The sequence below is a fragment of the Camarhynchus parvulus genome, chromosome 25, assembly GCF_901933205.1.
Source record: "Camarhynchus parvulus chromosome 25, STF_HiC, whole genome shotgun sequence".
Classification (NCBI taxonomy): domain Eukaryota; kingdom Metazoa; phylum Chordata; class Aves; order Passeriformes; family Thraupidae; genus Camarhynchus; species Camarhynchus parvulus.
The window spans coordinates 980,622-1,001,953 of record NC_044595.1 but is presented as its reverse complement, the minus strand read 5'-3'; the positions used below and the strand labels follow the sequence as shown (position 1 = coordinate 1,001,953).

The 21,332-nt window shown below is 67.3% G+C and overlaps 1 protein-coding gene across 1 annotated transcript; it reads right to left on the bottom strand.

The window, feature by feature from the left end:
- Nucleotides 1-1,684: 1,684 nt before the first annotated feature.
- Nucleotides 1,685-20,351, bottom strand: DENND4B (DENN domain containing 4B). The gene is given in 28 exon segments (XM_030965137.1): nucleotides 1,685-1,865; nucleotides 2,293-2,357; nucleotides 3,387-3,552; nucleotides 4,782-4,881; nucleotides 6,050-6,283; nucleotides 6,923-6,976; nucleotides 6,979-7,048; nucleotides 7,610-7,785; nucleotides 8,788-8,913; nucleotides 8,994-9,147; nucleotides 9,211-9,484; nucleotides 10,173-10,317; nucleotides 10,406-10,534; nucleotides 11,465-11,671; nucleotides 12,185-12,308; nucleotides 12,384-12,523; nucleotides 13,108-13,253; nucleotides 14,109-14,324; nucleotides 14,951-15,051; nucleotides 15,136-15,311; nucleotides 16,241-16,385; nucleotides 16,465-16,523; nucleotides 17,009-17,075; nucleotides 17,156-17,397; nucleotides 17,774-17,943; nucleotides 18,612-18,681; nucleotides 18,764-19,016; nucleotides 19,942-20,351. Coding segments are annotated over 28 exon segments (4,251 nt in total). The 5' UTR covers nucleotides 20,238-20,351; the 3' UTR covers nucleotides 1,685-1,719.
- Nucleotides 20,352-21,332: the final 981 nt, after the last annotated feature.

Sequence of the window (21,332 nt, the reverse complement as noted above, 5' to 3'; positions counted from 1 at the left end):
CCGCCGCCCAAGCCCTCGGGCTCTGCCCCCCAAACCCGCGCCCCGCGCCCCCACGGCCCAGCCCAGCCCGCCCGCAACCCCTCGGGCTCTGCCTGCCGCCCTCAGCCCCCAAAATCCGCCCTCAGCCCCCCGAAATCCGCCCTGATCCCCCGAGATCCGCCCTGATCCCCCAAAATCCCCCTCAGCCCCGGTTCTCGCCCCCCTTCCCCAGCCAGGCCCTGCCCCGCCCCCGCCGGGCCGGCCCCACCGCCCCCGCGGGCCTCACCTGGCTCGGGGGTCGCGGGGGATCTCGGCGGGTTCCCGGTGGGTCCCCGGCGGTTCCCGTTGGGTTCCCGGTGGTTCCTGGTGGTTCCCGGCGGATCCCGGCGGGTCCCGGGCGGTCCCGGGGGTCCCGGGCCGGGCGGGCGGAGCAGACGCGGCCGCCGCCGAGCGCAACCGGCACCACCACAAACAATGCCGCTGATTGGCCGCCGCCGCCGCCGCGCCCGCCCCGCCTCCCGACCCCAGCCGCAACGCCCATTGGTGCGGCGTGCAGACTGGCACGAGATCTCACCAATGGAATCGCTGCAATCCGCTCTTATCCCGCCTCGCAGCTTTCACTGGGTGTCTCAGCAATGATTGACGTCGCGCTGCACCAATGGAAAAGCGCCGAGCTTCCCCGCGGGGCGCCTTTAATGGGTCCCCGAGCCTGAACATCCGGGTACCGCCGGCGGCGCGCGGTGGCGGCGGGCGACTTCTCCCCCGGCGCGTCAGGGAGTTTTGTCCCCTCACAGCCGCCGTACCCGCCCCGGGCCCAGTACCGGCCCGGTTCCGCCGCACGTGGCGCCGCTGCGAGGCCGCGGTGGGTCCGGGGAAGGAGATCCCGGTTCTGGGGACACCGGGCAGAGCCCCCAGTGCCCGGCGGGGCCACAGCGCGCGGGGCTCGGCGGCCGCGAGGCCTCATGGCCCGTGCCCGGATCCAAGATGGCGGCCTGAGGGCAGCGCCAGGGTGGAAGATGGCGGAGCCGGCCTCACTCCCCTCAGGGGGGTTCCGCACCCTCCAACCCCCCCCAACCCCCCCGGTAAATAAAAATTATCCCGGAGCCAGCGAGGAAAATACCGCAGCAGCTTTTATTTACAGGCCCCTGGGGCGGGGGCTGCTATTGCACAGTGCGAGGGGAGGGGGCGGCCCCGAACCCCCCCCCCAATGGCCCCAAACCCCCCCGGGGGGCACCAACCCAGAGCCCCCCCAGCTGCCCTGGCACCCCCAAACCCCCCCCGGGGCAGAAATGAGGAGGGGGAACCCCCCCCAGAGCCGCCCCTGCCCGTCCCACCCGCGCTCTCACTCTGGGGGAGGGTGAATAAATAAATAAAAATATATTAACACTGCCATAGAAAACCCGTCGTGAGCCTGGGGGTGCCGGGGGTGCTTCCTCCTCACCCTGGAGTATTTGAGGGGAGTCTTGGGGGTCTTTTTCTCCCACCCTGGAGTATTTGAGGGGGGGGGTCCCTTCTGTGTCCTGAAGCATCTGGGGGGGGGTCCTGAGGGGTCCCTGGAGCATTTGAGGGGGGTCCTGGGGGGTTCCTTCCCCATCTCAGCTCCCCCCAAGCATTTGGGGGTGCCCTGGGGGGGTCGTTCCTATCCCATCCTGGGGGGTTCCCGGGGGGGTTCCCCAGTCCCGGGGGTCTCTCAGCACTCGGGGGTGGTTCCCGGGGGGGTTCCCGGTCCCGGTGCCGCTCTCAGCACTCCGGGGGCGCCCCGAAGCACCGGCGGCACTCGCTCGCTCTGGCGCTCGGGGGCTGCGCCCGCCGCCGCCTCAGCTCGTCCCGGCCCGGGGTCCCGCCCAGCTTGGCCAGCGCCGAACGGTACCGGCGGTCAAAGGCGGCTGGGGGGGGCACGCGGGGGTCAGCACGGAGCCCCCGGAACCCCCAGACCCACCGTGTCCCTCTGAGCCCCCCCAGACCCACCGTGTCCCTCTGTGGCACCCCCAGACCCACCGTGTCCCTCTGTGGCACCCCCATGTCCCACCTGAGCCCCAAACACCCCCTGGGTGCCCTGAGACCCCCGTGTGCCCCCCAAACACACCCTGAGCCCCCCCAGACCCACTGCATCCCCCCCGAGCCCCCAATACCCCCCATGTGCCCCTGAGACCCCCGTGTCCCCCCCAAACACACCCTGAGCCCCACATGTCCCTCCTGAACCGCCGTGGTTCCCCCCAGACCCACCGTGTCCCTCTGTGGCACCCCCCGTGTCCCCCCCCCGAGCCCCCAATGTCACCCAGGTGCCCCCCGTGCCCCCCGTGCCCCCCGTACCGATGTCCGTGTGCTCCCGGCCCAGCGCCGCCAGCGTCAGGAACAGCAGCTCCCGGTAAATGCTCCTGCAGGGGATTTGGGGGGATTTGGGGGAATTTGGGGGATTTGGGGGGATTTGGTGGATTTGGGGGGTTTGAGGGATTTTTGGGGGATTTGGCAGAATTTGGGGGGATTTAGGATGACTTGGGGGAATTTTGGGGAGATTCAGTGGGATTTGGGGGGGATTTGTGGGACTGGGGGGATTTGGGGGGAATTGAGGGGGATTCAGGAAGAATTTGGGGGGAATTGGGAGTGATTTTGGTGGGATTTTAGGAGATTTTGGGGGGGATTTGGGAAGAATTTTAAGGGGATTCGGGTGGAATTTGGGGGATTCTGGTGGGATTCAGGAAGAATTTGGAGGGATTTGGGTGGAATTTGGGGGGAATTTGTTGGGATTTGGGAGGATTTTGGGGTATTTGGGGTCTGTCTGTACCTGTGCAGGGTGTGGGGGGCTCTGGGGGCCGTGAGGGTCTCCAGGATGGGGGAATTTGGGGGGATTTTGGGGTATTTGGGGTTGGTCTGTACCTGTGCAGGGTCCAAGGTGCTCCAGGGGCCATGAGGGTCTCCAGGATGGGGGGGATTTTGGGGGATTTTGTTGGGATTTGGGGGGATTTGGGGTATTTGGGGTCCGTCCGTACCTGTGCAGGGTCCAAGGGGCTCTGGGGGCCATGAGGGTCTCCAGAATGGGGGAATTTGGGGGGATTTGGGGGTATTTGGGGTTTCGGGGTCTGTCCGTACCTGTGCAGGGGTGTGGGGGCTCCGGGGGCCATGAGGGTCTCCAGGATGGGGGGGGAGGATTTGGGGGGATTTTGTTGGGATTTGGGGGGATTTGGGGGATTTGGGGTCTGTCCGTACCTGTGCAGGGTGCGGGGGGCTCCGGGGGCCGTCAGGGTCTCCAGGATGGGGGGGATTTGTGGGGATTTGGGGGATTTGGGGTCCGTCTGTACCTGTGCAGGGTCCAAGGGGCTCCGGGGGCCATGAGGGTCTCCAGGATGGGGGATTTGTTGGGATTTGGGGGATTTGGGGAATTTGGGGTATCTGGGGTCCGTCCGTACCTGTGCAGGGTGCGGGGGGCTCCGGGGGCCGCCAGGGTCTCCAGGAAGAGCCCGATGGCTTTGTGCACCTCGTTGAGCCCCACGTGCCTCAGCAGGGCCTCCAGGAAGGGCAGCGAGAACGGGGGGGCCGGGGGGCCCCAGGGGTGCAGCCGGGGGGGGATGGCACCTGGGGGACCCCAAAGGTGAGCCCAGTGACCCCAGTGTCCCCAAATCCCCTGGGATGGCACCTGGGGGACCCCAAAACGTCACCCCAGTGTCCCCAAATCCCATACCCCCAATCCCCCAAATCCCCCAATCCCATATCCCCAATCCCACCCCAAAACCCCCAATCCCCCAAATCCCCCATATCCCAGATCCCATACCCCCAATCCCCCAAATTCCCCACCCCAATCCCCCAAATCCCCCAATCCCAATCCCCCAAATCCCCCAATCCCAATCCCCAATCCCACACCCCAATCCCATATCCCCAATCCCCCCAAATCCCCCAATCCCAATCCCCCAATCCCGCACACCAAATCCCCAATCCCAATCCTCTATCCCACTCCCATTCTCCCATCCCACCCCCCAATCCCATATCCCCAATCCCATCCCAAATCCCCCAATCCCATATCCCCAAATCCCGCACACCAAATCCCCAATCCCAATCCTCTATCCCACTCCCATTCTCCCAATCCCACCCCCAATCCCAAATCCCCCAATCCCAATCCCCCCCAAATCCCCCCAATCCCAATCCCCCACCCCCCCGCGGCCCACCCCCAAACCCCCAATCCCAATCCCCCCCAATCCCAATCCCCACTCCCATACCCCAAATCCCCCCCCCAATCCCCAATCCCCAACCCCCCAAATCCCCCCAAATCCCCCAATCCCATCCCCACCCCACCCAAATCCCCCCAATCCCAATCCCCCCCCAATCACCCCCAATCCCCCAATCCCAATCCCCTAAATCCCCCAAATCCCATCCCACCCCATACCCCAAATCCCCCAATCCCAATCCCCCCCCAAACCCCCAAATCCCAATCCCCATCCCCCAATCCCCCAAATCCCCCCAATCCCATACCCCCAATCCCAATCCCAAATCCCCCAATCCCAATCCCCACTCCCATACCCCAAATCCCCCGATCCCAATCCCCCAATCCCCCCAAATCCCGCAGCCCATACCCCCAAATCCCCAATCCCAAATCCCCCAATCCCAATCCCCACTCCCATACCCCAAATCCCCCGATCCCAATCCCCCCAATCCCCCAAATCCCGCAGCCCATACCCCAAATCCCCAATCCCAAATCCCCCAATCCCAATCCCCTAAATCCCCTAAATCCCCCAATCCCAATCCCCCCAATCCCCCCAATCCCAAATCCCGCACCCCACTCCCGGTCCCGGTCCCGGTCCCGCTCTCACTGTGCATTCTCCAGATGACGTAGAGGGGGGGGCAGCTCTCGGCCTCGGCGCTCAGCACGTCCCACAGGAGCCGCACCCGGACCCGCGACGCCTCGGGGGGCTGCACCACGGGGGTCAGGACCACCAAGGACCCCCAGACCCTCCCCGGACCCCCCAGAACCCCCCAAACCCAACGGGGGAGGCGGGGGGGTGCTGGGAGCTCCAGGACAGGTTTGGGGGGCTCAGCACCTCCAACAGACCCCAGGATCGGGGGGACCCCAAAATTGTGGTGGTGAGGGACCCCCTGCCCCCCAAACCCACCTGGGGGTCTTGGGGGGCTGTGCTGGGAGCCCAGCAGGGCTGTGGGACAGGGGTGGGGGGTTCAGGAGTTTGGGGGTCAGGGGGGTGGGGGCTCAGGACAGGGGTGGGGGGCTCAGCACAGGGGGTGGGGGCTCAGCACAGGGGTGGGGCGGGGGTGGGGGGCTCGGACAGGTTTGGGGGGCTCAGGACAGGGGTGGGGGCTCAGGACAGGGGGTTCCAGGGTGGGGGGGCTCAGGACAGGGGTGGGGGGCTCAGCACAGGGGGGGGGGGGGGCTCAGGGGGGACAGGGATGTGGGGGCTCAGGACAGGTTTGGGGGCTCAGGACAGGGTGGGGGGCTCAGCACAGGGGTGGGGGGCTCAGGCAGGTTCGGACAGGTTTGGGGGGCTCAGGACAGGGTGGGGGCGCCAGCGGTGGGGGGCTCAGGACAGGTTTGGGGGGTTCAGGACAGGGTTGGGGGCTCAGGACAGGGTGGGGGGCTCAGGACAGGGGTGGGGGGCTCAGGACAGGGGGGGGGGCTCAGGACAGGGGGGGGGGGGTTCAGGACAGGGTGGGGGGTTCAGGACAGGGGTGGGGGGCTCAGGACAGGGTGGGGGGTTCAGGACAGGGGTGGGGGGCTCAGCACAGGGTTGGGGGGCTCAGGACAGGGGTGGGGGGCTCAGCACAGGGGTGGGGGGCTCAGGACAGGTTTGGGGGGTTCAGAACAGGGTGGGGGGGCTCAGGACAGGGTGGGGGGCTCAGCACAGGGTTGGGGGGCTTCAGGACAGGGTGGGGGGCTCAGGACAGGGGTGGGGGGGGTTCAGCATCACCAAGGACCCCTCCAGAGGCCCCCCAGACCCCCCAGACCCCCCCAAACCCACCTGGGGGTCACAGGGGCTGTGCTGGGAGCCCAGCAGGGCTGCAGGACAAGGTTGGGGGGCTCAGCACCACCAAGGACCCCCCAAACCCTTTCCCAGCCCCCCAAACGCACCTGGGGGTCCGGGGGGGCGTGCTGGGAGCCCAGCAGCAGCAGGGGCAGCTGGCTGGGCAGCGCCAGGCGCTGGAAGAACCAGAGAAGGTTCCAGAAGATGATGGGGTGCTTGTCCACCAGCTCGGGCCGCGCCAGCAGCTCGGCGCCCTCGTTCTCCACCAGGCTCTCGAGCTCCTTGCGCAGCACCAGCGGGCTCAGGTAGGCGAAGGCCACGCGCTCGCGGCGCCACGGCGGCTGCGGGGGGACACCCGTGGGACCCCCGGGTTGGGGAGAGGGGGGACATGACTGGGAACCCCGGGTTGGGGGGGACACCCGTGGGACCCCCGGGTTGGGGAGAGGGGGGGACATGATTGGGAACCCCGGGTTCGGGGGGGGACACGAGTGGGACCCCTGAATTAGGAGGGAGAAGCACGACTGGGACCCCACAATTGGGACCCCCGAATTAGGGAGGGGCAGACACAATTGGGACCCTTGAATTAGGGGAGAGGGACATGATTGGGATCCCCGAATTGAGGGGGGGACACGATTGGGACCCCCAAATTAGGGGGTATTAACACCCCCTGCCCTGCCCTGGAACACACCAGGAACTGGGAATTTGGGGGGACATGAGTGGGACCCCCAAATTAGGGCGGGGGGACAAACCCTGCCCAGCCCTGGAATGCACCAGGACCTGGGAATGGGGGGACGACGAGACACTTGGGACCCCCTGCCCAGCCCAGAACCACCAAAGCACCAACAGGGACCCCAAATCCCAAATGGGGCTGTCCCAACCCCAATTTCAGGGGTGAGGGACCCCAAATCCCAAATGGGGCTGTCCCAACCCCAATTTCAGGGGTGAGGACAGGCCCCCCCCCATTCCCAGCCCCCCCGTACCGGGGTCTCGGCGCAGCCGTTGCACAGCCCGGGGTCCCGGGGTCCCGGGGGGTCCCGTCCAGCTCCAGGCAGCGCCGGCGGTCGCTCAGCACCGGCCCCTGCGGGGAGGGGGGCACCGGGGGGGGGCTACGGGACACACGGGGGGGGTCAGGGCAATGGGGGGCACCGGGGGACCCCCAAAGGGTGGATGGGTGGGGGGGGAATGGTGGGGAGCAAACAGGGGGGTTGGGGACAGCCTGGGGACATTGGGGAGGGCAGGGGGACACTGGGGGGCCCCACAGAGGATGGGGGTCCCTGGGGGTGTCTGGGGGGGTCCTGGGGGATACCTTGGGGACAGCTTGGGGACATCAGGAGGGCAGGGGGACACTGGGGGGCCCCACAGAGGATGGGGGTCCCTGAGGCTGTCTGGGGGGGTCCCAGGGGGTGTCTCAGGGTGTCCCCAGGAGTGGCACCTGGGGGACAACTTGGGGACATTAGGAGGGCAGTGGGGGTCCCTCAGGTTGTCTGGGGGGTCCCAGAGTTTGTCTGGGGGTGTCCTTGGGGGTCCCCATGGGTGGCACCTGAGGGGGTCCCTGAGGCTGTCCGGGGGTGTCCCAGGGGGCGTCCCCAGGAGTGGCACCTTGGGGACACCTTGGGGACACTCTGGGGGAGGGCAGGGGGACACTGGCGGTGTCCCAGGGGCGGCACCTGGGGGGCCGGCGGAGGTCGCGGATCTCGATGCTCAGGAAGGGCACGAAGGAGCGGCAGCAGAAGGGGCACGAGGTGTTGAGGTTGGAGTCGTCCGAGGTCCAGCCGGCCATGAGCTCCTCGTCGAACACGAGCGCGGCGCAGCCCGGGCAGCGCGAGCAGCTGGACAGCAGCACCTGCGGGGCGGCTGCTGTGAGCCCGGAGCCCAGAACTGCCCCCCAGAGCCCAGATCTGCCCCCCAGAGCCCAGAACTGCCCCCAGAGCCCAGATCTGCCCCCCAGAGCCCAGATCTGCCCCCCAGAGCCCAGAACTGCCCCCCAGAGCCCAGATCTGCCCCCCAGAGCCCAGAACTGCCCCACAGAGCCCAGCTGCCCCCCAGCCCTGCCCCCCAGACCCCCCCAGAACTGCCCCCCAGAGCCCAGAACTGCCCCCCAGAGCCCAGAACTGCCCCCCAGAGCCCAGAACTGCCCCCCAGAGCCCAGAACTGCCCCCCAGAGCCCAGATCTGCCCCCCAGAGCCCAGAACTGCCCCCCAGAGCCCAGAACTGCCCCCAGCGCAGATCGCCCCAAAACCCCAGAACTGCCCCCCAGAGCCCAGCTGTGCCCCCACTTAGCAGCCCAGAACTGCCCCCAGAGCCCAGAACTGCCCCCCAGAGCCCAGCTGTGCCCCCCAGAGCCCAGAACTGCCCCACAGAGCCCAGCTGTGCCCCCCAGAGCCCAGCTCTGCCCCACAGAGCCCAGATCTCCCCCCCAGAGCCCAGATCTGCCCCACAGAGCCCAGAACTGCCCCACAGAGCCCAGCTGTGCCCCACAGAGCCCAGAACTGCCCCCCAGAGCGCAGATCTGGCCCCCAAACCTGAGCTGTGCTCCCCAAACCTCAGCTCTGCTCCCCAAACCCCAGCTCTGCCCCCCAGAGCCCAGCTCTGCCCCCCAAAGCCCAGCTCTGCCCCAAAACCCCAGATCTGCCCCCCAGACCTGGGCTGTGCTCCCCCAAAGCCCAGCTCTGCCCCAAAACTGGGCTGTGCCCCCCAAAGCCCAGCTCTGCCCTGAAAACTTGAGCTCTGCCCCCCAAACCTCAGCTGTGCCCCCAACCCCTGTGCCCCCTCAACCCCTGTGCCCCCTCAACCCCTGTGCCCCCCAAACCCCCATCTCTGCCCCCCCCAACCCCCCATTTCTCACCTCCAGGCCGGGGGGCTCCGTCCCCGCCCCCCCATCCGCGCAGGGCTCCCCTGAGGCTTTGGGGGCGCCGCCGCTGCCCCCCGAGGCATCGGACAGGTCCAGTTCACTGCCCAGCGACACCGAGCTCTGGGGGGAAGGACATGGGGGTCAGGGGGGGCCGGCCGGACAGACAGACGGCCGGACAGCCGGACGGACAGCCGCGGTACCTTGGACGCCGTGGACTCGGGCCGCTCCCGGCGCCGCAGCAGGCTCCCGGCGGGGCTGCGCCGTGACGGGCGGGGGTCCCCGTCCCGCTGCTCCGACCCCGGCGACCCCGGCGGGATCCCGGGCGGCTCCTCGGGGCCGGCGGCGGGCGGGGCGCTACCGGGGACAGCAGCTGCTGCAGCTTGCCGCCAAGCCGCTGGGCGCTGGTGTCCCCGGGACCCCCGGGCCCCTCCGTCGCCGCCGCTGTCGCCGGTGGCGATGTCCGAGAGGCTCCCGTCGGCAGAACCGGGGGCGGCGGCAGGGGGCGGCCGGGGTGGGGGTGGCGGGGGAGGGGGGGCTCCTCCGCGGGCCGCCCCGGCCTCGCATGGGGCGGGGAAACTGAGGCTGCCGCTCTTGACGAGCCGCGGGGCCGGCGCCGCGTCCCGGAGGCTCCGACCCGCCCAGGTGGTCTGGCGGTGCAGGGGGGGGCGCGGGGCGGGGGGGGCACGGTCACCTGGGGGACAGAGGGGTCAGGGACAGAGGGACGAGGGGTCAGGGACAGAGGGACAGAGGGTCAGGGACAGAGGGACAGCGGCCCCACCCCTGGGGGGGACAGAGGGACCTGGGGGGCACAGAGGGGTCAGGGACAGGGGGACAGAGAGGGACAGAGGGACAGCAGCTCCCAGCCCTGGGACAGAGGGGTCCTGGGGGGCACAGAACGCCCCCCCCAGCCCTGGGACAGAGGGGTCCTGGGGGGCACAGAGGGGTCAGGGACAGAGGGACAGCGGCCCCCAGCCCTGGGACAGAGGGACCTGGGGGGCACAGAGGGGTCAGGGACAGAGGGACAGAGGGGTCAGGGACAGAGGGACAGCGGCTCCCACCCCTGGGGTGGGACAGAGGGACCTGGGGGGGACAGAGGGGTCAGGGACAGAGGGACAGCAGCCCCCAGCCCTGGGACAGAGGGGTCAGGGACAGAGGGACAGCGGCCCCCAGCCCCGGGGGGGGGGGGCTCAGTCACCTGGGGGGGGACAAGGGGGTGTCAATGACCCCCATAACACCCCCCCAACACACGGGGGTGACAGGAGGGGACAGGGGACAATCACCAGGCCCCCCCCCATGCCCTGGAGATGCTCGGAGGGGCTCGATCACCCACAAGGGGACCAGGGGGTGTGAGTGGGGTACCAACCCCCCCGTGCCCTCACCGGGGGGGTCTCCGGCCGCTCTCTGGCGCTGCCTCTGCCTCAGGGGCTGCCGGAACTGCGCCGCCCCCAGCACCACGTTGCGCAGCTTGGCCCAGCGCAGCCGCCCCCCCTGGGTCCCCGCCGGCCATTTGCTCTCCAGCACCGCCTGCCATGGGGCACGCGGGGGGTTGGGGGTTAGGAGGTGGCCATGGGGACCCCCAGCAACCCCCCCCAGGGCGTCCCCTCGGCGTCACCTTGTTGTAGTAGCCGTAGGTGACGGTGTTGGGGACGATGCCGGCGCGCTTCATCTCCAGCAGGACGCGCACGGACAGCACGGGCTCGCCGTACTGCCCGCACAGCTGCATCAGGATGCGGTAGCACACCTGGGGGGGCACCTCAGCATCAGCCTGGGGGGCACCCGGGCACCCCTCCAGGCTCACAGTGCCACAGGCAGCCGGAGAACACGGACCTGTGCCCAGCGGCACAGGGGCCAAGCGGTGCCAGCCCCCAGCTGGGCACCCAGATCAATGCCCAGGCCTCCTCAGCCACCTCCAGGGGTGGTCATTCCAAACCTCCCTGAGCCCCTTCCAAAGCCTGACCCCGTTTTCCAGCAGGAATTTCCCCAGAAATCAACCCTGAGCTCCCCCGGCCCAGCCTGAGGCCGTTCCCTCCCCTCCTGTCCCTGTCCCCTCCTGGCAGGAGCTGTGCAGAACCACAAAGTCCCCCCTTGAACCTCCTTTGCTCCCTTTCCAGCTCCCTCAGGGCTTCTCCATTCCCTCCTCCTGCTGCTCCAGACCCTTCCCCTTCTCTGGACATGCTCCAGCCCCTCCATGTCCCTCCTGGCCTGAGAACTGGACACAGCACTGGACACTGGCCCCAGCACTGGACACCGTTTCCCGTTTCCCCCATCCTCCAGCTCCGCTGACCCCACAGTCCCAGCCCAGCTCCCCCTTTTCCCAGGAAGATCTGGAGCAGGGCCTGACCCTCCCCTGGCTGTCCCCTCCTGGCAGGAGCTGTGCAGAACCACAGAGTCCCCCCTTGAACCTCCTTTGCTCCCTTTCCAGCTCCCTCAGGGGTTCTCCACTCCCTCCTCCTGCTGCTCCAGCCCCTCCATGTCCCTCCTGGCCTGAGAACTGGACACAGAACTGGACCCAGCACTGGACACTGGACACAGAACTGGACCCAGCATTGGACCCAGCACTGGACACTGACCACAGATTCCCGTTTCCCCCCTCCTCCAGCCCCGCTGACCCCACAGTCCCAGCCCAGCTCCCCCTTTCCCCCAGCAGGTTCTGGGGCAGGACCTGACCCACCTCGTCGGGCAGCACCACCTTGTGCTGCTCCATCTTGCGCAGCACGTCGTAGGCCAGCTGCAGCGCCCGCAGCTTGGCGGGGGCGGCGCGCACCTGCGTGGGCAGGTACAGGAACCAGAGGCCGTAGCAGTGCCCCAGCAGGCACCGTGCCCACAGCTCGGGCACTGCCGACGACTTCTGCGCCACCCGCTGGGCCACCTTCATCTCCTGGGGACACCAAGGCACAGTCAGGGAATGGGAGCTGAGCCCCTGTGGGCACCTGGCCGGGTGGCACAGCCCAGGGACACCTGTGTGAGCGTTGTGCCATCTCACAGGTGGCACAGCTCACAGGGACACTTAGCCAGGTGGTGTGCCAGCTGTCCAGGTGGCACAGTGTCACAGGCAGCCGTGCCCAGGTGGCACAGCACAGAGACACCTGTGCAGGTGTTGTGCCATCTGGGCACCAGGCCAGGTGTCACACTGTCACAGGCAGCTGTGCCCAGGTAGCACAGCTCAGAGACACCTGTGTGACCATTGTGCCATCTCACAGGTGGCACAGCTCACAGGGACACTTAGCCACGTGCTGTCCCAGCTGTCCAGGTGTCCCAGCAGAGTGCCCAGGTGGCACAGCTCACAGGGACGCTTAACCATGTGTTGTCCCACCCACAGGTGTCACAGTGTCCCAGCAGCCATGCCCAGGTGCTGTCCACACTCCCCAGGTGTCCCAGGTGTGTCCCTCACCTGCTTGGTGCGCCGCGGCGCGGGGCTGCTCGGGGCGCTGCTCCTGGCCTGGCACAGCTGAGCCACCAGCGGGTCCCGGGGGGGCTCCAGCAGCTCCGGGCGCAGCGCGGGGAACCCGTCATACCTGGGGGGGCGTGGGGGGCACAGGTGAGCGGGGTTTGGGGAGGGGCACACGCGGGGAGGGCCCCGGGGGTCTCACCTGTAGCGCGCGGGGGGCTCGGCCCCGTCGGGCCCCGCCGGCTGCTCCGGGGGCGTGATGAACACCGTGTGCTCCCCGCCGCGGGGGTCGTCCAGCTCCATCAGGGGCGTGTCCTCGGGCTTCTCCAGGTCCACCTGCACCTGCACGGGGGGCGGGGTCAGCAGGGGCATGGGGGGGACACGGGGACACACGGAGGGGACACGGGGACACACCTTGGAACTCAAGGTGGGGACTGAGGGACACAAAAGGGACACACAGGGGGGACAAGGTGAGGAACTTGAGGTGGGGAGTGAGGGACACACGAGGGACACGTGGAGGGGACACAGGGACACACCTTGGAACTCGAGGTGGGGAGTGAGGGACACACAAGGGACACACAAGGGACACATCTTGGAACTCGAGGTGGGGAGTGAGAGACACACAAAGGACACAAAAGGGACACACAGTGGGGACACATTTTGGAACTCGAGGTGGGGAGTGAGGGACACACGAGGGACACACAAGGGACACACAAGGGACACATTTTGGAACTCAAAGTGGGGAGTGAAGGACACACGAGGGACACACAAGGGACACATCTTGGAACTCGAGGTGGGGAGTGAGTGACACACGAGGGACACGTGCAGGGGACACAGGGACACACCTCATGGACACAGGTGTGAGGAACTCAATGCAAGGAGTGAGTGACACACGAGGGACACGTGCAGGGGACACAGGGACACACCTTGTCGACGCAGGTGTCGAAGAACTCGAGGCAGGGCTCGCGGTCGCTGGCGAAGGAGCAGTCCTCGATGAACTGCGTGAAGAGCTGCGTGCGCAGCAGCTGCCCGTAGAAACGCTGGTACGCGCGCTCCCGGGAGCGCAGGAACCCTGGGGACACAAAGGGGACACAAAGGGGTCATTGGGGTGGCGTGGGATCAATGGGATGGGATCGATGGGATGGGATGGGATGGGATGGGATGGGAGGAATGTACAGGATGGGATCCACAGGATGAGATGGGATGCACAAGATGGAATGGATGGGATGGGGTGGGATGCACAGGATGGGATGGGATGGGATGGGATGGGATGGGATGGGATGGGATGGGATGGGATGGGATGGGATGGGATGGGATGGGATGGGGTGGGATGGGGTGGGATGGGGTGGGATGGGGTGGGATGGGGTGGGATGGGATGCACAGGATGGGATGCACAGGATGGGATGGGATGGGATGGGATGGGATGGGATGGGATGGGATGGGATGGGATGGGATGGGATGGGGTGGGATGGGGTGGGATGGGATGCACAGGATGGGATGCACAGGATGGGATGGGATGGGATGGGATGGGATGGGATGGGATGGGATGGGATGGGATGGGATGGGATGGGATGGGATGGAATGGATGGGGTGGGATGGGATGGGGTGGGATGGGATGGGATGGGATGGGATGGGATGGGATGGGATGGGATGGGATGGGATGGGAAGGGATGGGATGGGAAGGGATGGGATGGGATGGGATGGGAAGGGATGGGATGGGATGGGATGGGATGGGATGGGATGGGATGGGATGGGATGGGATGGGATGGGATGGGATGGGATGGGATGGGATGCACAGGATGGGATGCACAGGATGGGATGCACAGGATGGGATGGGACAAAGACGAGCTGGACCCAGCCGGACAGGACAGCACAGCACTCACAGGGACACCCCCCACACGCCCCCCCAGCACCCCGTTCCCCTCACCCTGCAGCGCGAAGAGGCTGCCGGCGTCGCGGCCGGCCGGGGCGGGCGCGGGCGCGATGGGCCGCAGGAAGGAGCGGTACCCGCGCAGGGCACAGGCCATGAAGCGCAGGAAGGCCGCCCTCGCCTCCAGCTCCAGCTGCGCCCGCCGCGCCCCCGCCGCCTCCGCGTCGCTCAGAACCAGCTCCGGGGGCTCCTCCTCGCCCGGCGCGCTCAGCACTGCGGGGACACGGAGGGGACAGGGTCGGTGCTGGGGACAGGGATGGGACAGGGTCGGTGCTGGGGACAGGGAGGGGACGGGGTCGGTGCTGGGGACAGGGATGGGACAGGGTCAGTGCTGGGGACAGGGACGGGACAGGGTCGGTGCTGGGGACAGGGATGGGACAGGGTCGGTGCTGGGGACAGGGAGGGGACAGGGTCAGTACCAGGGACACGGAGGGGACAGGGTTGGTACTGGGGACATGGAGGGGACAGCATCAGGACCAGGGACATGGATGGGACAGAGTCGGCACCGGGGACAGCCGGCCAGATGGGACAGCAACAGCACCGAGGACACAGACAGGACAGCATTGGCACCGGGGACGTGGATGGGACACCTGGCTGGACGAGTCCTGTGGCCGCAGAGCCCCAGGGGTGGGGCTGGTTGGGAAGCAACACCCAGGGAATGAGGGAGTGAAGCCACGGCTCTGATCCTGCTTGGGAAATGCTCCCAGACAGGGAGGGGAATTCAGGGTGGCCTTCGACCCCGGTGGGTCCCTCCCAGTTTGGGCCATTCCATGATAACAGCAGAGCTGGGGGATGTGGTGACCCCCAGACCCCCCAGGACCCCCAGGCCCCCCACTCACGCTCATCCAGCTGCTGGGACAGGCTGTGCAGCGAGGCCAGCAGCACCTTGCAGGGCCGGCGGGGCAGCGCGCGGGGCGACAGCAGCTTCCGCTCCTCGCTCCTGGGGACACAGGCACGAGGGCAGGGCGGGACCCCCGGGACCCCCCGAGACCCCCTGCCCGCCCCCAGCCCTGGGGACACTCACTGGAAAATGGTGTTGGTGTCCAGGTCGACGAAGATGACGTCGCGGGGGGGCTCGTAGAGGTCGAAGTAGCTGGAGTGGATGCCTACAATGAAGGGCACGGGGGCACACAGCACGTCAGCCAGCGCCAGCGGGCACAGCGGGATGTAGGGGCACTGCCAGCGCAGGGGGAAGATCATCTGGGGACAGGACGAGGGTGGTCAGCGCCGCAGGGCCCCCGCCGGGCGGCATGGGGGGCCCGGCGCCGCGGCGTGGGGGCTCCAGAGCTGTGGGACCGGGATCGCCGATGGCACGGGACAGGGATCCCCAGCGCTGTGGGATCGGGGTCCCCAGCAGCACAAAACGGGGATCCCCAGCACCGCGGCAGGGAGATCTCCACGGCAGGTCCCCAGCACTGCGGGATCAGTGCTCCCAGCACCGCAGGGCAGGGATCCCCAGTGCTGAGGGACCAGGATCCCCAGTGCCACAGGTCCCCAGCGCTGAGGGACAGCAATCCCCAGTGCCACAGGTCCCCAGTGCTGAGGGACCAGGATCCCCAGTGCCACAGGTCCCCAGTGCTGAGGGTGGCAATGCCCAGTGCCACAGGTCCCCAGCGCTGAGGGTGGCAATGCCCAGTGCCACAGGTCCCCAGCGCTGAGGGTGGCAATCCCCAGTGCCACAGGTCCCCAGTGCTGAGGGACAGCAATCCCCAGTGCCACAGGTCCCCAGTGCTGAGGGTGGCAATGCCCAGTGCCACAGGTCCCCAGCGCTGAGGGACCTGGATCCCCAGTGCCACAGGTCCCCAGTGCTGAGGGTGGCAATGCCCAGTGCCACAGGTCCCCAGCGCTGAGGGTGGCAATGCCCAGTGCCACAGGTCCCCAGCGCTGAGGGTGGCAATCCCCAGTGCCACAGGTCCCCAGTGCTGAGGGTGGCAATCCCCAGTGCCACAGGTCCCCAGCACTGAGGGACAGCAATCCCCAGTGCCACAGGTCCCCAGTGCTGAGGGTGGCAATCCCCAGTGCCACAGGTCCCCAGCGCTGAGGGACCAGGATCCCCAGCACAGCAGGTCCCCAGCCCCGCGGTGGCACGTCCCCTCAGCGTCCCTGCAGTGTCCCCTGCGGTCACTCACCGCCACCAGGGCTTCACCCACGCTGGTCAGGACGTCGGGGCGCAGGGAGTGGATGAGCAGCTTCTGCTCGGTGAGGACGGCCACCAGCAGTGCCACAGCATTGTCAGGGCCCAGGTTCTGCAGCAGCGTCAGGAAACTGGCCCCGCTGAGGGTGGGGACATCACCTGGTCACCCACGGCCCCCTCCCCACCTGTGCCCCCCAAACCAGCACCCCCCAGTCCTACCTGAGGGGCAGCGGGGAGGACACGGGGCGGCACAGCAGCAGGCTGTCATACGGGGACATCTGCAGGGACACACGGACGTGGTGGTGGGGGACATGGGGACACGCTGAGCTGGGATGGGATGGATGGATAGGGTGGGATGGGATGGGGTGGGATGGGAAGGGATGGGATGGGAACAATGGAATGGGATGGGGTGGGATGGAATGGATTGGGAAGGGAACAATGGGATGTGATGGGACGGGATGGGATCAATGGGATGGGGTGGGATGGGAGTGGGATGGGATGGGATGGGATGGGATGGGAAGGGAACAATGGGATGGGATGGGATCAATGGGATGGGATGGGATGGGATGGGATGGGATGGGATGGGATGGGATGGGATGGGATGGGATCAATGGGATGGGGTGGGATGGGATGGGATGGGAAGGGAACAATGGGATGGGATGGGATGGGATGGGATGGGATGGGATCAATGGGATGGGGTGGGACGGGATGGGATCAATGGGATGGGGTGGGACGGGACGGTCACCCCCTGCAGGTGACTCACCTGGACCAGGATGCGTGGGCGCTGCGGGGACGGGAAGGGCACGTTGTGCATGAAGTGGGAGATGTGCCTGCGGGCGGAGCGGCCCCGTCAGCGCGGAGGTGACGCGGGCCCCCGTCCCCCCCGGAGCCCCCCCCGGTCCCCGCTCACGTCTCCAGGGGCAGCACGTGGGGGCCCGAGATGGAGTAGCGGTAGATGAACATGAGGAACTTGCGGAAGACGTCGAAGAAGGGCCAGTGGGACAGCACGCAGATGCTCTTGCGGGTGTGCAGGGAGCGCCCGGGCACCGGCCCCCGGTCCACCACGCTGAGCAGCCCCAGGCGCAGCGCCTGCGCCTCCGACAGCCGCTCCCGGGGAAACGCCTCGTGGAACTGGATGGCGGCACCGTACACCTGCGGGGCACCCCGGGCTGTCAGGGCACCCCGGGCACCGGGATCCTGGGCCCAGAGGGATGGGAACCCCTGGCACAGGGATCCGGGAGCCGTGAGGGGTGGGAACCCCTGGCACCACGATCCCGGTCCCACAAGGGAACCCCAAGCACCAGGATCCCAGTGCCATGAGGGATGGGAACCCCTGGCACTGAGGATCCTGGTCTTATAGCCCCGGGAACCCCAGGCACTGGGATCTTGGTCCCACGGCCCTGGGAGCCCCTGGCACAGGGATCCCGGTCCCACGAGGCTGTAGGCGCTGAGACCTGGGCACCCAACCCCTCCCATGGCACTGGGGACCCCCATGCCACCCCTCCCCGAGCCCCCTGCCCTGCCGTGCCTTGTCCCCCGAGGCGCCGGTGAGGACGAAGGTGGAGAAGACGGGCAGGGGGTACTTGGTGCCCACGGGCCAGCTCTCGATGGTGGCCCCCATGGGCAGGCAGAACACGGGCACCGACTCGGGCAGAGGGAAGGACTCGCTGTCCTGCTCGGGGTAGCGGCTCAGCAGCCCTGCACGGACACACACACGGACAGCCGGACACCGGGATCAGCCCCACAGGTCATCTCACCCACGCCAGTGAGGAGGGGGCAGCCAGGTGAGTGCCCACAGCTCCGCAAAAGCACCCCCCAAAACTTCCCCCCAACAGGAAACCCAACTGCCCCCAACCTCCAGCGAGAGACCCCACTGGCACCCCAGTAAGGGACCCCACTGTCACCCCAGTAAGGGACCCCATTGTCACCTCAGTAAGGGATGCCACACTGCCCAGTAAGGGACCCCACTGTCACCCCAGTAAGGGACCCCACTGTCACCTCAGTAAGGGATGCCACACTGCCCAGTAAGGGACCCCACTGACAACCTCCCCCCCTGTAAGGACCCCACTGTCACCCCAGTAAGGGACCCCATTGTCACCTCAGTAAGGGATGCCACACTGCCCAGTAAGGGACCCCACTGTCCCCCCTCCCCAGTAAGTGACTCCAGTCCCAAAAGCCTGGCAAGGCCCCCCCAGGGGTGCTGGGGCAGCTGAAGGGCCCCACCTTGTGCTCCCCAAACCCCCCTGAGGAGACCCAGGGGCTCCCCCAAATCAGCCCCACGCCAGCTGCAGGAGGTTAAATCAGAAAATATTTTTCAAAATAATAACAACAATGAGGCCCCAGAACCCTGAGCCCCAGGTCCCCACCTGCCTCGTAGACCAGCGTGTTGTCCTTGGCCACGGCGATCTTGTAGCACAGGAACAAGGCGGGGCCCCACTGCAAGGAGGGATCGGGGATTTGGGGCTCAGCGCGGGCTGGGCGGCACCGGAGGGGCGACAGGGACCCCCCCCAAACGCACCATGCTGGTGTTGAGGTTCTTGTCCACGCGGCAGAAGGTGTGCGGGGTGCTCTCTCCCTTGCTGGGCATCACCAGGCAGATGTCGGTGACGCCCAGCGTGTGGTGCCCGGGCGGCTCGGCCGGGCGCCGGAACGTCAGGAACGTGCGCTGGTGGCCCGGGGAGCCCGAGGCCAGGTTGGCCGAGCGGCTGTAGGGCGTCGTGTCCAGGATCTGGTAGCCTGGCTTGGGCCGGTCCTTGCCCTCATAGTGCACCCTGAGGGGTGTCACAGACGTGCGTTAGCAGAATTCCTTTCCTTGGGATTGTTTCTCCTGAGGGATTGTTTCTCTCTCGGCCTTTCTCCGAGAGGCCTCAGGAACAAAATGGGAGCAATGGTTATCTGCTGCTGTGGGGTGCAACAGGTGCATCTGTGATTGGCCTCATGTGGTTGTTGCTAATTAATGGCCAATCACAGTCCAGCTGTTTTGACTGTCTCAGTCAGTTCAAGCCTTTATTATCATTCTTTTTCTATTCTTAGCTAACCTTCAGAAGAAATCCTTCCTTCTATTCTTTTAGCATAGTTTTCATATAACGTATATCATAAAATAATAAATCAAGCCTTCTGAAACATAAAATCAACATTCTCATCTCTTCCCTCATCCTCAGACCCCTGCGAACACCAGCACAGGGAGAGGGGTGAGGGGAACCCCAGGAGCTGCCGGCGGCACCTCCAGGGTCTTTCTCAGCTTCTCAAACTTCTCCCTCCAGGTTATTTCCCAGCTTCCCAAACTCTTCCCCCTCTGAGATCTTCCCCAGCTTCCCAAACTCTTCCTTTTCCAGGTTATTTCCCAACTTCCCAAATTTTCCCCTTCCAGGTTCTTCCCCAGCTTCCCAAACTCTTCCCACTCTGGGTTCTTTCCCAGCTTCCCAAACTCTTCCCTTCTTGGGTTCTTTCCCAGCTTCTCAAACTCTTCCCACTCTGAGATCTTCCCCAGCTTCCCAAACTCTTCCTTCTCCAGGTTCCTCCCCAGCTTCCCAAACTTTTCCCCCTCCAGGTTCTTTCCCAGCTTCCCAAACTCTTCCCTTTTTGGGTTCTTTCCCAGCTTCCCAAACTTTTCCCCCTCCGGGTTCTTTCCCAGTTTCCCAAACTCTTCCCCCAGCCCGCTGTGACCCAGAGCAGGGCTCGGTGCCCCCCACTCACCCCAGCTCGATCAGGGGGGGTTTGTCCCGCCCGCGTTTGTAGCACAGGAACATCTGGGGGTTGTTGAGCAGCCCCGCGTTGAGGTCCACGGGGTGGCCGGACGTGCTGGTCTCGATGCAGGTGAAGCCCTGCGGCACCTCCTCGCCCTGCGAGCGGATGATCACGGCCACGTCCGTGATGGGCTCCCCGGGCCGCGCCGGCCGCGGCTGCTGCTCCTCCTCCAGCGCCCGCGAGCCCTCCGCCAGCCCGGCCACCACGAAATAATCCACGAGCTGCGGGGGCTTCTCGTCCGACATGGCTGTCACAGCATCTGCGGGGACACGGCCGACGATGCCACCGCCGCCGCCGGGGACGGACGGGACGGACGGGACGGGACGGGACGGGACGGGAGGGAAGGGAAGGGAAGGGAAGGGAAGGGAAGGGAAGGGAAGGGAAGGGAAGGGAAGGGAAGGGAAGGGAAGGGAATGGAAGGGAAGGGGTTCCGGTCACGCCGCGGGACACGGGGACCCCCCAGAGCCCCCAGCCACCCCCGAGCACGGGCAGATCCCCTCGGCAGTGCCCGAAGGACGGGCGGACCCCAACCCTGAGGCAGCCCCGGTTCACTCTGGGGACCCGCTCCCTTCTGCGCCCCCTCCCTGTCCCCAGCACACCCGGTCCCCAAAGTCCCCCCGGAGCCCCTCCGGTGTCCCCAGTCCCCCTCCGTGCCCGCAGCACCGCCGGTTTGCCCACGGGGAGCCCTGCAGGAGCGGCGGAGCCGGAGAACGGGGGCAGCAGGAAAGGGGAAGGAAGCGGCGCCAGGCCCGGGCCGCGCACGTCACCCCGGCCCCGCCGCACCGGGGGGGCCACGCGGCCGCGACCCCACCGCGGACACCCCCCGGGAGAGCAGGGGGCACCGTGAGCCCGGGAGGGCGGCTCCGGTGCGGAGGTCACGGTCCCTGCACCGAGGGCTGCCCGCAGTGACACCCCCTCAGGCGGGCCGTGACACCACCGGGGACAGCGACAGCGACAGCCCTGCCGGGGGTCACCGCCTACCGGGGCCTGCGGGGGTCCCTCACCCCCGTGTCCCCCCCGTGACCCCCCGGAGGATCCCCTGTCCCCGTGACGCCTCCGGTGGGCTCCCCATCCCCGTGGCCGCCCCGGTGGCCCCCCCGGCGGGCTCCGCATCCCCGTGTCCCCCTCCCGGTGACTCCCCCACATGCGGCCCGGCTCCTTCCCCGAGCCTCGCAGAGCCCAGCCCCGGCCCCGCAGCCCCCGCGGGACCCCCGCCCGGCCCCTCCCGGTTCCCCCCTCCCCGCTCTCCCGGTACCTGCGGGCCGGGCCGGGCCGGGCCGGGCCGGGGCCGCGTCTTTGGGCTCCGCTGGGCCGCGACCGCGCGCCCGCCCGGCGCCCGC